At 41.6% G+C, this 14,268-nt stretch overlaps 1 protein-coding gene across 6 annotated transcripts in view; it reads left to right on the top strand.

Annotated features, from left to right (window-relative positions):
* Window positions 1-1,141: 1,141 nt before the first annotated feature.
* The window catches only part of CCDC7 (coiled-coil domain containing 7), a 44,467-nt gene continuing 31,340 nt past the window's right edge, over window positions 1,142-14,268 (top strand). For 5 of the 6 annotated variants that reach the window (XM_069958975.1, XM_069958972.1, XM_069958971.1 and 2 more), the window contains exons 1-11: window positions 1,142-1,258; window positions 4,917-5,191; window positions 7,782-7,850; window positions 8,680-8,760; window positions 9,093-9,113; window positions 9,209-9,241; window positions 9,813-9,979; window positions 10,556-10,614; window positions 12,639-12,704; window positions 13,461-13,524; window positions 13,799-13,829. In XM_069958975.1, the coding sequence (XP_069815076.1) occupies window positions 4,925-5,191; window positions 7,782-7,850; window positions 8,680-8,760; window positions 9,093-9,113; window positions 9,209-9,241; window positions 9,813-9,979; window positions 10,556-10,614; window positions 12,639-12,704; window positions 13,461-13,524; window positions 13,799-13,829 (858 nt within the window). In that variant the 5' untranslated portion in view covers window positions 1,142-1,258; window positions 4,917-4,924. The remainder of the gene's footprint in view (window positions 1,259-4,916; window positions 5,192-7,781; window positions 7,851-8,679; window positions 8,761-9,092; window positions 9,114-9,208; window positions 9,242-9,812; window positions 9,980-10,555; window positions 10,615-12,638; window positions 12,705-13,460; window positions 13,525-13,798; window positions 13,830-14,268) is intronic. The other variant, XM_069958973.1, reaches the window with a different exon arrangement.

Genomic DNA, 14,268 nt, shown 5'->3' with positions numbered 1-14,268 from the left:
TAAAGGGAATTTCTTCCTCCCCCTGTGGAGAGCTTGTGTGGAACATTCCATGCAACTTTGTCACACAGGAGTTTCTGCTGGATGAGATAGTAACCCCACTGAGAGCACAGAAGCACATGTAATTTCTAGGGGGTCATCATGAAATCATATGACTCAGACCTGATATATAATGAATTTTAAAAAATACAGGACTGCTTCTTGAAGAGAAAATGTTAAAGCAGATTATGTGCAATGTAGAAATATAGGCCACAGGTTGCATAACACTCAGGAAAAAAGAAAACACACAGGTAATACATACAGTCAATGTAACAGATCAGACTTTTACTTCTCCAACAGGAAACACCATTAAAAAAAAAAATTTTTTTTGTTAAAATCTGAATAATAGGAGGTCACTAGAAGTTCTGGTTTACTTTGGGGACTTTTATTAAATAATTTTTTCCCATAGCAACAACTTTGATCTTAATTACCGGTATCTATTAGTGGCCTGCACCATAAGTTCCTCTTTTGAGGTTGTAAATATTCCTCCTTGTATGGGGTAAATGGAGACGAGGTGTAATAGCTTTAAAGGGGTAGTTCACACACCAAAAAATCTTTCAAATCAACTGATTTCAGAAGATGCTAGAGATTTGTACTTAATTTATCCTATTAAAAAAATCACAAGGCCTCCATTACTTATCAGCTGCTGTATGTCCTGCAGGAAGAAGTATTTTTTCCAGTCTGGAGAGCAGGAAAGGTTTTCTATGAGAATTTGCTCCTGCTCTGACTTCCTGCAGGACATAAAGCAGCTGATAAGTACAGGAAGACTTGAGACTTTTTAATAGAAGTAAATTACAAAATCTCTGCCACTTGCTGGGACCAGTTAATTTGAAAGAACAAAAAATGTTGTGAACTAGCCCTTTAAACGGATTTCCCATGCAAACAGAGGCATAACTGGGTCCAGTATAGAATCTGCTCCAGGGTTCCCCATCTACCATTTACCAGTTATATGGCTGGTCACCTCCCTTAGGACTGGGGTCACAGCCTGCAGACCTTCACCTCAGGAGAGCAAATGACATGAAGTTCAGGAGGTCACCTGCTACATACCTGCATCTGCCTCCTGCCAGTTTCCTGCATGCCCACTAACTGCCAGTATGCCCACTAACTGCCAGTATGCCCACTAACTGACAGCATGCCATCTGCTAGTTCTTGTCTGTTTGTGTCCTGCTTTTTGCTACCAGTCGGCCCACCCAGTCTGGTTCCCTCTGACCAACCTTTACTGGTAAGTACTAAATCTTCCTTTTCCGGTGTGTCGGTTTAACTCACATGGCCGACTATCAGTATCAGAAATCAGTATTAATGCAATTAATCAAATGTCAATTCAATATAGTACAGAACAGCATAGTACAGATGGGGACATGTTTATCAATGTATCTATACAATATATATATATATATATATATATATATATATATTTTACTTTACATCATGTATCCTATTTATTATTTGCTGTATAATTTTATGACCCCTAGCCACATTTTACATAAATATTATTAAATATAATGTTTATCAATTGTTTTTTTTTTCTTCTGGCCCTCTGCTGGTAGAATGTGAGAACTGCACACGCCACTAATATGGATTAGCTGACACAGAGCTGGAAGAGAATGCACTTAGTATACAATAAAGTTTCTTTTAAAGTGAGAATGCCATTAAGCATACATAAAAACAAGAAAGAAAAAAAAAAGTTGTAGCATGAATCATACTGGTGTAAGAACTTGCATGGCAGCACTTGGAGTCCCCATGGCTCTAGGTGCTACCATATATTACCTCCATGAAGCATCATATTATCCCCTACAGGCAGTGCTTCCAGAGGAGTGTATAGTGGACAATATAATGGCACACATCAAGTAAGCCGGAACGTGCTTACTCGGCTCTTTCTGGTGGCTCCATAGGAATGAATAGAGCCGCAGGTCACATGCCGTACCCGCAGCTGTATTCAATATGGGCCCAATATGGAGATTTGTGAGGGGTACGGAGGTCGGATCCTCTGCAAACTCTTACTTGTCCCCTATCCTGTGCATAGGGGACAAACGAATTTTGCCTGGACAACCTTTTTAAAGGCATTATCGCAATATCAAGTTATCCCCTATCTATTGGATAACTAGCCAATTGTTTGCTGATTGTTTGGGGTCTGACTGCTAACACTGCCACCAATCATCAGAATGGAGGTCAAATGCCTCCCGAATAAATGGAGAGGAAGCATACTTGCCAAAAGAGTACTGCAATATAGTGCAAGAAAAAAGGCGTGAAATAGACGATACAAAGCTATTCTATATTCAGCAGTATCCAGTAAAAATGATAATGGGTGGCCAGTATATGGTATCAGTAATAGGCTCCTGTTAAATGTCTGCTGTGATATGGACAGGGCCTAGGAACTTTTTACATTTCTAAACTCTGAAAATATATGAAGTGCAGCATCGCCATCTGCTGTGCAAATGGAGTATTGCATTTTCTTTATCAGAATTGGCCATGTGGTAAGAAAGGAAGAGAGAGGACTGGTTTCCGAGACAAATTGAAAGTTACTTCATCTAAAAAAAAAAATAAAAATAGTAGTGGTTTTGGTGAGTCTGGGTGAATATGATAATTATTAGTTCCTTCTTTGTCGTCCTTTACTATATTAGGGGAATTGCATGTAAGATAATTACTTAGCTATTTCAGTCGCTTACAGACTATGTTCACACACCGTCAAAATGACAGTCGATTTTATTGTATGTCTGTCATTTAAAGGAAAATAAAGGGCGGTGTTAAACAAATAACGGACGTTATTATAAAATAACAGCTGTTATATTCCTTTATATGACGGCCGTCAAATAAAAACGTCCGTCATTTTCATGGTTTGTGAACATAGCCTTATAGCGCCAACATATAACATGTTCCCTGTGTAACAATAATAAAAAAAAACACATTTTCACCTGCCTGCAGCGACGCAGTTCTCCAGTATCTCCGCTCCTGGCTCTGTGAGCACACTGACGGAGGGAGCCGGCTCTTGTGGCCACAGGCCTAATGCTGCCTGCAACCACAAGAGAGATTGACAGAATGGGGAGCCAATGGCTCCTCTCTCTTTCAGTCACAGTGCTGCATCATTTAATTGTGAGTGTTTATTAAGAGCAAGACCAAGGGCAGCACCTTGTAGCTGGGTGGGCCCCGGTTTGCTGGGTGCTGACAGCGACCCTGATGGTCCCCTTTAACAGCAGTTAGCACCGCTTGAAGCAGGTGCTGCAAGTGACCGCTCACATACACTTGTTTATATCGCCTCTTGGTGCCCGATGGGTGGAAGGGCTACAGCAAGCTGCAGTGTTGGGTTGTGGCAGTGACCACATCTGTATTTTCAGCTCCTTTTAATATAGTCAAAATACTACATAAAAGCCTGCAAGTGTGATTCCAGCCCTAATGATCCGTGCTCGGGGTTACTCATTGTGCACAAGCCACAGTCGGGATAATTGCTGCACTTACGTTTCTAAATGCGGATTGTACAGCAGTATGGCCGCCTATGCTTTAAAGTGGTCGTGTACTTAGATGTTTCATCAGATGTAAAGTAGTTCTGTGGTCTATTCTGGGCTCAGATATAACATTAGACTGAAAAAGACCTGAGGTCAACAAAAATGCCCTGTAATTATTCCATGAAGATTTGTGGCTTTTAGTGACTATAACTACAGTCGTATTCCTAAGGCCTGTAGTAACACACGTGCTCAATGTTCCTTCTATGAGGCAACATGTTTTCATTCCGAGGCTATGTTCCCACAACATCTTTTTTAGGTGATATAATCAATGTTTTTTTAATGATGACGGATGTTAAAGCGACTCTGTACCCACAATCTGACCCCCCCCCCCCAAACCACTTGTACCTTCGGATAGCTGCTTTTAATCCAAGATCTATCCTGCGGTCCGTTCGGCAGGTGATGCAGTTATTGTCCTAAAAAGCAACTTTTAAACTTGCAGCCTGTGTCATACGGGAGTGTCTGTGCCCTAACTTTGCACCACCCCTCCGTCCCTCCTCCCCACCCTCTTCATCATGAGGAATGCCACTGAAACATTTTCTCCATACTGAACACTGCAAAGGTGGTTAACGATCCAGCCCATGTTCAGTATTCACACAGCTGACGAATAGGAGACAATCTGCCTGGAGCATTCCTAATGATGAAGAGGGAGGGGAGGAGGGACGGAGGGGTGGTGCAAAGTTAGGGCACAGATACTCCCGTTTGGCACAGGCTGCAAGTTTAAAAGTTGTTTTTTAGGACAATAACTGCATCACCTGCCGAACGGACCGCAGGATAGATCTTGGATTAAAAGCAGCTATCCGAAGGTACAAGTGGTTTGGGGGGGGGGGGGGTCAGATTGTGGGTACAGAGTCGCTTTAATATTGAGCATGCTCATTAAATGGCTGTTTTTATTAAAGGGGAGCTATCGGCAGGTTATATTTGTCCCTATTGTGCAGGAGACGCAGAGGAGGAGGATATGTCTTTTACCTTCATCCTCGGTGCTGTTCTGGTGCAGTAAGTAGGCTGCTCTATGGTCCGGTAAGATAATCAATGGAGCAGGCTGTCCGGGGGCAGTACGGACACCATGGGTGCCCTATTGCTCCTAACGTTCTCACTGGGGAGCAAACTACTAACTGTTTTTAATGTACACAAAAATGTACTTGCCCTTATTTTTGTGTACGTAAAAAAACAAAAAACTGATGAGCGATGATTTTAGGTCTGGCCCTAAATGAACAATCAGCTGATGACACGATCATCGGCTGATCTTTCTCTCTATTTCACCGAACGATAATCGGCCGAATCGGGCCAAATGGGGATTATCGTTACTGTGGAATAGGGCCCTTAGTAAGGTTTCTTGGCCCCTTGTGGCCCTCAGGGTTAATTAGATTTTGCTTTCCTCAGCTGCAGTTATGAATACTACTGAAAATGGGAAAACCCGGCACACCTTGAGACTGAAACCATCATTTACTACAAGGAAAGCAACACAGCTCCACCCCATAAAGAGAAAAACAGCAAAAGCCCCATCTGGGGAATATATCCCAATGGTGCTGCAGCCGCCACCAGAGGCCGAGTCTGTCCAACAATATGCCGTTCCCCTGGCTGTGTACGGAAGAAGGGCGTCCAGCTCTGATGACTCTGCGAGGGAAATGAGACAGATCTGTAGCAGACTTGATGAGGTGGGTGCACCATTTACACATAGTGGATTTTATTTATAAGCAGTGGCGGCATTAGTCAGTATGTGGCGTTTCAGTTGTACAAACACAGTATAAGTGCATGTCTTATTCTTATGTGGACAGGACTTTCTGACTATGTACAGAACCTGCAAAAAAAAATGGTTGTGTGTATTGCCATATGAGAATCAGTATGGTCTATTATGTCCATAATTATGGATCTGCAATTACAGACAGTATAGGGGTGTAATGGTTGAAGGCGTGGATCCGCTGGGCCGCTCCAGGGAGTGAAGTCTAAGGGCCCTATTCCACCGGACGATTATCGTTCGCATAATCGTTAACGATTAACGATCTCAAACGACCACTATTGTGAAAGACCTGAAAACGTTCACTCATTTCCATGGAACGATAATCGTTACTTATGATCGTATTTGCGATCGTTTTTTCTTTGCTATTTCTTCGCTATTGCGTTCGTATCTACTGTGAACGACCGAACGACGTCTTATTCAATGCAAACGATTTGCGAACGTTTTGCCAACGAGCAACGATAAAAATAGGTCCAGGTCTTATAAAGCGATCATCGATTTCTCGTTCGGTCGTTAATCGTTAACTGCATTTCAACCGATCGATTATCGTTTAGATTCGAACGATTTAACGATAATCTGAACGATAATCGTCCGGTGGAATAGGGCCCTAAGGGGCCGCTGGTCTTCACTAGAGCCTGACGCAAGTCAGGTCGGGCTTGCAGTGGCAGATGACCCCCAGGTCGCTACCCCTGGTTTTGCTAGCTTGCGGTGGCTGGCAAAGTGCAGAGGTGTAGACAGGACGCAGCCAGCAACAGCAGCAGCAGGGAACAAAGCAACAGGCAGGAATATAGGCTGGGACCACTTTATTTAGGTAAGGACACAGAGGCTCCAACAGGGAAGCCAGGGCAAGTGCAATTATTTATACTGCTGTGCAGTAGCCAATTAAGGGTGCACTGGCCCCTTAAATCTAGCTGAGCCAGTGCACATCTCCTGGGAGGTGGGGACGCATGTGCCGGTGAAGGAAGACAGTGCCAGGAAGTCAGATAGGTAAGGGTGCCGGACTGCTGACAGAATGGATTCTTGGCATCGGGGACATAGTGTCCGCGTGGCTGGAGGAGCAGGTGCGGTGGAGGCCCATGATATGGGTCATGGCCGCAGCTGTGACAATGGGTAAAAATGTACGGTCATGTAAAGGTGGCCCAGATGTGGTGGCTGGAGGATAAGCTCCAAGACTGATTTCATCTGGTGAGCCCAAGGTCTGATACTGGCTACACCGAATGTACTTAGACACACAAATTATCAAGAACCACTGTCGGCAGATCCCTTTGCAATTTTCACCCAATTATGTCGCAGATGTGCTCGATAGGAGACAAGTCCCGGAGATGCTGCAGGCCAGGATAGCACATTTACACCACTCAGGCTGCTCACGGTAGCCTAAACAACATGCCGCCCACCGTTGTCATGTTAAAAACGATTTCTCTCATACTTCATATGAAAACACAGCTGCATGTTATAGCTACTAGGGTATCTCACTATGGCCGTGCAAAAGAAGAGGCCGTGGAGCCTCACTTAAGTGTCTCGAAACACAGGACTAGCCAGATATCCCTCCGGAAGGACCCAGCCAAGGGGCAACTCCTGTAGGGAAACCACCAAAACCACCATATTAAGTGGCCCTATAAGTCAATGTAATGACAAGGGAAAAACCAAGGCCAGGTATCCATCCACAGACAGCTGTTTCCAGGTGTTGACTCTTTGCCTCTGCTCTACTAGGCATTGCTCCCACCTAGCCAGAATCCTGCTCCACATTGATGAGAGGCAATACCCCGAAACAGCTGTCTGTGGATGGATACTTGGCCTTGGTTTTATTACAGTCATTACATTGACTTATAGGGCCACTAAATATGGTGGTTTTGGTGTTTTCCCTACAGGAGCCACCCCTTGGCTGGGTCCTTCCCGGAGGGATATCTGGCTAGTCCTGTGTTTCAAGACCCTTCAATGAGGCTCCACGGGCTCTTCTTTTGCATATTCATGTTTCCCAGGGGGCAATGCACCTAGGATTTCACTGCATTGAGCACTTTCACTAGCAGCCGGCAGTGTTATTGTTTGGCTGGTCTCCCTGAGATCAGTGATCTGTTTCTCTTATCACTATGGCCGTGTATGTCTGCATTCACATAAGCCTTCTAGTCGCCACAAGGAGCAACCAAGGTTTTACATATAAGGTTTGCAATATACATTCATTATTATTATTATTATTATTATTATTTATTTATTTATTGTTATCATGCTTTATAACAAAACTATACTTACCTGCATCCAGGTCCAGTCTCCTGAAGCTTTATAGTCCTGTGCTGGTTGAAAAAAAAAAAAAAGCTACATGGAAGTTATCCATTTACTTTCTAAATTATCGCTTAGCCATGAATAAGAATGCATGCACACATACGAAACATGTCGGGATGTCTTTTAAGGAGAGAAATAAAATTTTGAAGTTTTATTTATGGAGAATTCTTATTTATAGCTTTAAAATAATTGGGTTATTTTTATCATAGTTTTTTTCTTGTGGTTCTTGCTAGTACACTAAAGATTTGGAAGATTTGTATGGAAAAAAGAATGGTGAGGTAGCTGAAGAATCTTCACAAATGGTAGGAAAGAAGTTCTTGGACTTACTGTGCCAATAGCAGCATGGATATACATGTACATGGAAGTCATTTGGAAGAATTGCATCTGGGACCATGATCCCAAATAGTTTATGGAGACCGCCTTTTTACGTGGGGGTACTAGAGTGAAGTGTAATAAGTTCATCAATGCTGAGAGGTTTGGTCTCATGATGGCATCATGGCAATAGGTGATAATGTGGCGTCCATAGTGATGATATGTGATGCTTCAGGCTGGGGAGATGCAGGCATAATAGTGATGGGCTGCCATTGTCTCTAGGGAGTTCACATCCATAACTGGGGCTATAAGGGTATGTTCACACGGAGCAAAAGCGGCGGAATTCTGCAGCATATCTCTCTGCCGCAGAATCCCATCTGCCTCAGTGTCTCTGTGGGAGAGCTCGTACCTCTGCCCTCTAAAAGAGACAGTGGAGGGAGATTTATCAAACATGGTGGAAAGTGACACTGGCTCAGTTGCCCCTAGCAACCAATCAGATTCCACCTTTCATTTTCCAAATAGTCTGTGAGGTATAAACGGCGAAATCTGATTGGTTGCTAGGGGCAACTGAGCCAGTTTCACGTTACACCATGTTTGATAAATCTCCGCCATTGTGTGACGATGAGGCAGGTGCAGAATTCCGCCGCTTTTGCTCCATGTGAACATGCCCTAAGGACTGTGGAAGAATTTCAATGTAAAATACATAGTAGACACAAGTTTTTGATATTTTCAGTAAGGGGGAGCATGTCCCTATGATGTGTATTATGAAGCGACAGATACAAAGTATAATTTTTCTACATGATTTCTTTCCTTCATTAGAGGCGGCAATTTTACTCTTTCCTTTCCTCCTGCGATTCTGCGGCGAGAGAACTGGACGCTACAATCAATATAGAACATAAAGTAAGAATACATCTCTCTTATGGATTATATATATATATATATATATATATATATCACAAATGATTTATGAAAATCTGGGAAGCATCTACTGATATATGATTATATATATATATATATATATATATATATATATATATATATATATATATTTATCAATATGACTAGACATAGTAGGGTGTTTGTTTACTGCTTATTCCTGCTAAATAATTTTTCATCCTCCTTGCTGTATCATTTTGCTCTCTATGACTTGATAATATATATTATATTTATACCATATAACATTGTGTTTTATATTGGACTCATAAGTTATAATGTTTTTTGTTCTCACCCAGATTTTAGAGTCCTTGTATGAGGTAAGTATATCAGTATGCGTATTGCAATTCTATAACAATATTCATGTATATTATACGTATTTTTTATTGACTAGCCTGAATTCTCTGTGTTGCAGGGTTACCAGAAAGAGGTACAGCTTTTAGAACAGGTGATTGTTTTTTTCAGTATTTTAGTTGTACCCTCTATGTTGTATATTATATTTGTATTACCCATCCAGCATTGCTATATATTATATTATATCACTGTATATTATTATAACATTATAGGGGTGCTCTGGTGTATTTTTTATTTCAAATCAACTGGTTATAAAAACTTATATAGATTTGTAATTTACGTCTATAAAAATCTTAAGTCTTTTAGTACTTATCAGCTGCTGTATGTTCTGCAAGAAGTCTGACACAGTGCTCTCTGCTGCCACCTCTGTCCATGTCCGAATCTGTCCGGAGCAGCATCAAATCCCCATAGAAAACCTTTCCTGCTCTGGACAGTTCCTGACATGGACAGAGGTGGCAGCAGAGAGCACTGTGTCAGACTGTAAAGAATACACCACTTCCTGCAGGACATACAGCAGATGATAAGTATGGGAAGACTAGAGATTTTTAAATAGAAGTGAGCTTCAAATCTATATAACCAGTTGATTTGAAAGAAAAAAAAATGCCGGTCATGTAATACCCAGCATTTGGCTTTATGTGAAGCTGTTACCTCTTACTATATTACAGCTAGGTAACGAAGATATTACAGCAGAAAGTGATATATCAGCATCTCATGACAAAGTAACAGCGCTTATTTCTAGACTGATGAAAACTTTCCAGAGACTGGAAGGAATAAAAAATTCATATCAAAACCTTCAACAGGAACATCTACTTACATCTTCCCTGATCAAAACGTAAACATAAGCTATATATAGTGTCGTTTTATGCCTTTTACTGCATTTACTGTCAAATTGTTGGCAAAATGTTGTCCCGGCCTTGTTCTTTATTGCTCCGTATGTATAAGTATTCAGGGCAAACCCACTGGAGTTTTGTTTTCCCACCCGCTGCATGAAAATAAGAATATATCCATCTTGTTTAAGAGGTCTGAATGGGGTGAGATACAATACCTGACTCTCCATCTTTTACAGCTCTTCCCATTCAGTACATGATATTGCAGCTCAAGCCTCTGGTTTTACTAGAATAAGCTGTAATACCAGATCCAGCCACTATGGAATATATGGCACTGTGATGAGTAGGTTGATCACACGATCAATCAGCTAATTGATGAGGATTTTAAGGGTTAGGGTCCATTTACACAGAAAGATTATGTGACAGATTATCTGCCAAAGATTTGAAGCCAAAGCCAGAAACAGACTATAAACAACTAGTTAGATATCTAAACAATCTTTTGAGTGATATTTGTAGATCAGATGAGTTGGTTGAGAAAAGTTTATGTGATAACCTGTACCTAAAATAGTTTATTTTATCAGAGAGAAGAAAAGTAGTGGAGTTGAGATCCAAGGATCTGCTTTACAGTCTGGAAGTGATGGTAAGATGGGGTGTAAGCAATAATATAAGATATTTATCTTTCATGCTTAGGTTACTAAGGATAATGCATTGATGGGGATGTTGCTTGGGAGTTAAGGCCCTATCACACAGGACAATTATCGTGCGAAAAATCGTTATATCGTTCAAATTTAAACGATAATCGTTCTGTGTAATTGCAGGCAACGATCGATTTGTATGTCGTTGATCGTTGATTTACATCTGAACCTAAAATTATCGTTAACAGTTCGCTGTAATTCCACATTCGTTCGCTCAAGTTCCGCATTTGTTTACTAATCGTTCAGTGTAATTGCACATTGTTCATTGTTTTGCTGAGATCAGAAGGAGTAAACGATCATAGTAACGATCACATCTAATGCTGCGTTTACACGTAACGGTTATCGTGCGAATTTGCGCGATAACGATCGAATTCGAACGATAATCGTACGAGTAAACGCAGCGAACGATCAAATGACGAGCGAGAAATTGTTCATTTTGATCTTTGAACATGTTCTCAAATCGTCGTTGATCGTTCGCAAAAAATTCGCAGATCGTTCCGTGTGAACAGTCGTTCGCCGATTTAAACAATGTGCGAGATAGGCTTAAGCGATCGCAAAACGAATTTTCCGTACGATATATCGTACCGTCTAAACGCTGATCGTTATGAAAAAAAAAATCGTTACTCCGACATCGTTAATCGTACGATCAGGCTAATTATCGTTTCGTGTAAACGCAGCATTTGATTATCAATCTGTGTAATATGTGAACGATTTCAGGTTAACGATAAACAATCTCGTTTGCGATCGTTCATCGTTAGCCGTTAATCGTTAAAAAACGCTCCGTGTAATAGGACCCTTAGCAATGCCAATATTCTATAATCCTTTCCCTTCATGTATATCCTGTGTAGTGTCTCTTAAAGGGGTTGTTCAGGTTTAAAAAAAATAAACATGTCTGTTTTTTATTTATCAGATACGTCATCACTCTCCAGATAGGTTGTTGGTATGGCTGATTCCCTTACGTCCCATTGGCATCACAACATATGGGGTAAATTCGCCCCTGCGAGCCCCTGGGACGAAGGAATATTTAATGAAAAAATAAGAATTAAATTTTAATCCCCTCCTCCATGAGGTATAAATAGGATCCACCTCCCCCTAGACCTCAGTCTTTTTTTACTTCGTTACTCCTCTGCTGATCTGGATCCACCAGAATTTACCAGGGCTCACTCTACTAGAGCTGTGGCCTCCACTTGGGCAGAGCGTGCCGCTGTGCCACCTGAGGACATATGCCAGGCAGCTACCTGGTTGTCTTTGACTACCTTTGTGAGATATTTCAGGCTGGATACTTCTTTCTTGTCAAGAACAACCATTGCAAGTTCTGTTCTTAATGCGGACGTAATAAATAACCCGCCCATTGGGGATAATGCTTGCTAATTCCCCATATGTTGTGATGCCAATGGGACGTAAGGGAAGCTAAAATTATTATGTTAATTTGTTTTCCCTAAGACCCATTGGCATCACAAGACTCCCTCCCTGTGTTTTATGTTTCTTTATAATTAGACTGAGGTCTAGGGGGAGGTGGTGCCTATTTATACCTCATGGAGGAGGGGATTAAAATTTAATTCTTATTTTTTCATTAAATATTCCTTCGTCCCAGGGGCTCGCAGGGGCGAATTTACCCCATATGTTGTGATGCCAATGGGTCTTAGGGAAAACAAATTAACATAATAATTTTAGCTTAGTTCTATTGAAATAAATAGAACTGAATTGTTATACCACCCACAACCTGAGGAAAGGGGTGGTGCTGTTTTTACAGTAAAGTAACTTTTATCTTTTTTGTAATCCCAAACGCAGCAAAAAAACATGACAAAAATGTGATTGATGACATTATTGATGTATACTGGGATGGGTGGGACGTAATGGGAGCCCATGTGGACCTGGAGCCAGCCCTGGGTGTACACTGCAGGATAGACTCTTCACTCCTCACCTTATATATGTGCAGTAATAGGATGTCACTACTTTGTTTCATCAGACCGCAGTGAGACCGCAGATCATGTGGTCAGGGCACTTCAAGAACTTATGACCGATTCAGATATTCGTAAGTTTTTTGTTGTTGTTATTTCATGGACTGTTTATAAATATATATATTTTTTTGTGCTAAATTTGTATTATTTTAGAGGATAATGACTACATGGGTAAACGTCAGATCACATGATCAGATTTAAAGGGGTACTCATCCGGAACCCCTTTTCCTGCAGTGCCCGGGTGGGTGAAAACAATGACATCCACTCTTCTCCCCAGCTTCAGTGCTGCTGCCCGCGCTCCACTGTTCCGGTCCCCTATGTCCGCACTGGAATGCAGGAGTCGGGGAGGTAAGTGGATGTTATTGCTTTCACCCACCCCCTTCCTGGGAATAGCAGAAAAAGGGGCCGGCTGGAATACTCCTTTAACTCAGGCACAGACACAGACCCGCCTCTGTGACACTGTCAGCCTGGAATAAAGTGTACTTTGGAATCATGGGGCCAATACTTAACTAATAGGACATACAATAAAGCTATTAAAGGGGTTATCCAGCGCTACAAAAACATGGCCACTTTTCCCCCTTCTCTTGCCTCCAGTTGAGGTGCGGTTTGCATATAAGCTCCATTTACTTCAATGGAACTGAGTTTCAAAACCCCACCCAATCTGGAGACAACAGTAGGGGGAAAGTGGCCATGTTTTTGTAGCGCTGGATAACCCCTTTAACTGCTCCTCCCTATTATCCATTGCACAGCTCAATCTTTTTTGTGTGTATATAAAGTTACTAGTGTAGTCTTTGGGCTATATTGCCAACAACTCTCATTGTCTACTATAGGTTCAAAAGAAGTATTGGAAAGGATTATTCATGATGTTGCTCAACAAGCCACAGAACTGCAGAAGTAAGTAGGTACAGTAGCCAAGGATATAGCTCCCCTGCTCCACTCGACTCTGTAATACTTGTGCTACCATGATTTTCATCGGGTGGAGTTCCCCCTTATTATCACAATAGCAACAACTTGATCCAACCCTGTAAGGATAACTGTAGGCGGGGCCAAAATGTGAAAAGTTTCGCAATTTTGTAACATCATAAAATATCTGATTACTTTTCATTGTCCTATGTTTTTATTCTGCACAGTATTATTTCTTACTGCGACATTATATTTCCTGATCTAGGCTCGGGAAGGACAACAAAGAAACTGAAAATGTAAGACTTAGTGTCATCATTAAACTAACTTAATGCAAGAAAGTCACTTAGGAGGAGAATATTTTATATAGAAAATTGTAAGCATCCTGTCACTTATACTGAAAGGGCTACTCCGGAGAAAATCTTTTTCTTTCAAATCAACTGGTTTCAGAAAGTAATGTAGATCTTTAATTTACTTCTATTTAAAAATCCTAAATCTTCCAGTACTTATCAGCCGCTGTATGTTCTACAGGAAGTGATGTATTCTTTCCAATCTGACACAGTGCTCTCCGCTGCCACCTCTGTCCATGTCAGGAACTGTCCAGAGCAGTAGCAAATCCCCATAGAAAACCTCTCCTGCTCTGGACAGTTCCTGTCTTGGACAGAGGTGGCAGCAGAGAGCACTGTGTCACACTGGAAAGAATACACCACTTCCTGCAGGGAATACATTGGCTGATAA

This window comes from Dendropsophus ebraccatus, chromosome 2 (assembly GCF_027789765.1).
Source record: "Dendropsophus ebraccatus isolate aDenEbr1 chromosome 2, aDenEbr1.pat, whole genome shotgun sequence".
Taxonomy (NCBI): Eukaryota; Metazoa; Chordata; class Amphibia; order Anura; family Hylidae; genus Dendropsophus; species Dendropsophus ebraccatus.
This window is presented reverse-complemented; position numbering and strand designations above follow the sequence as displayed.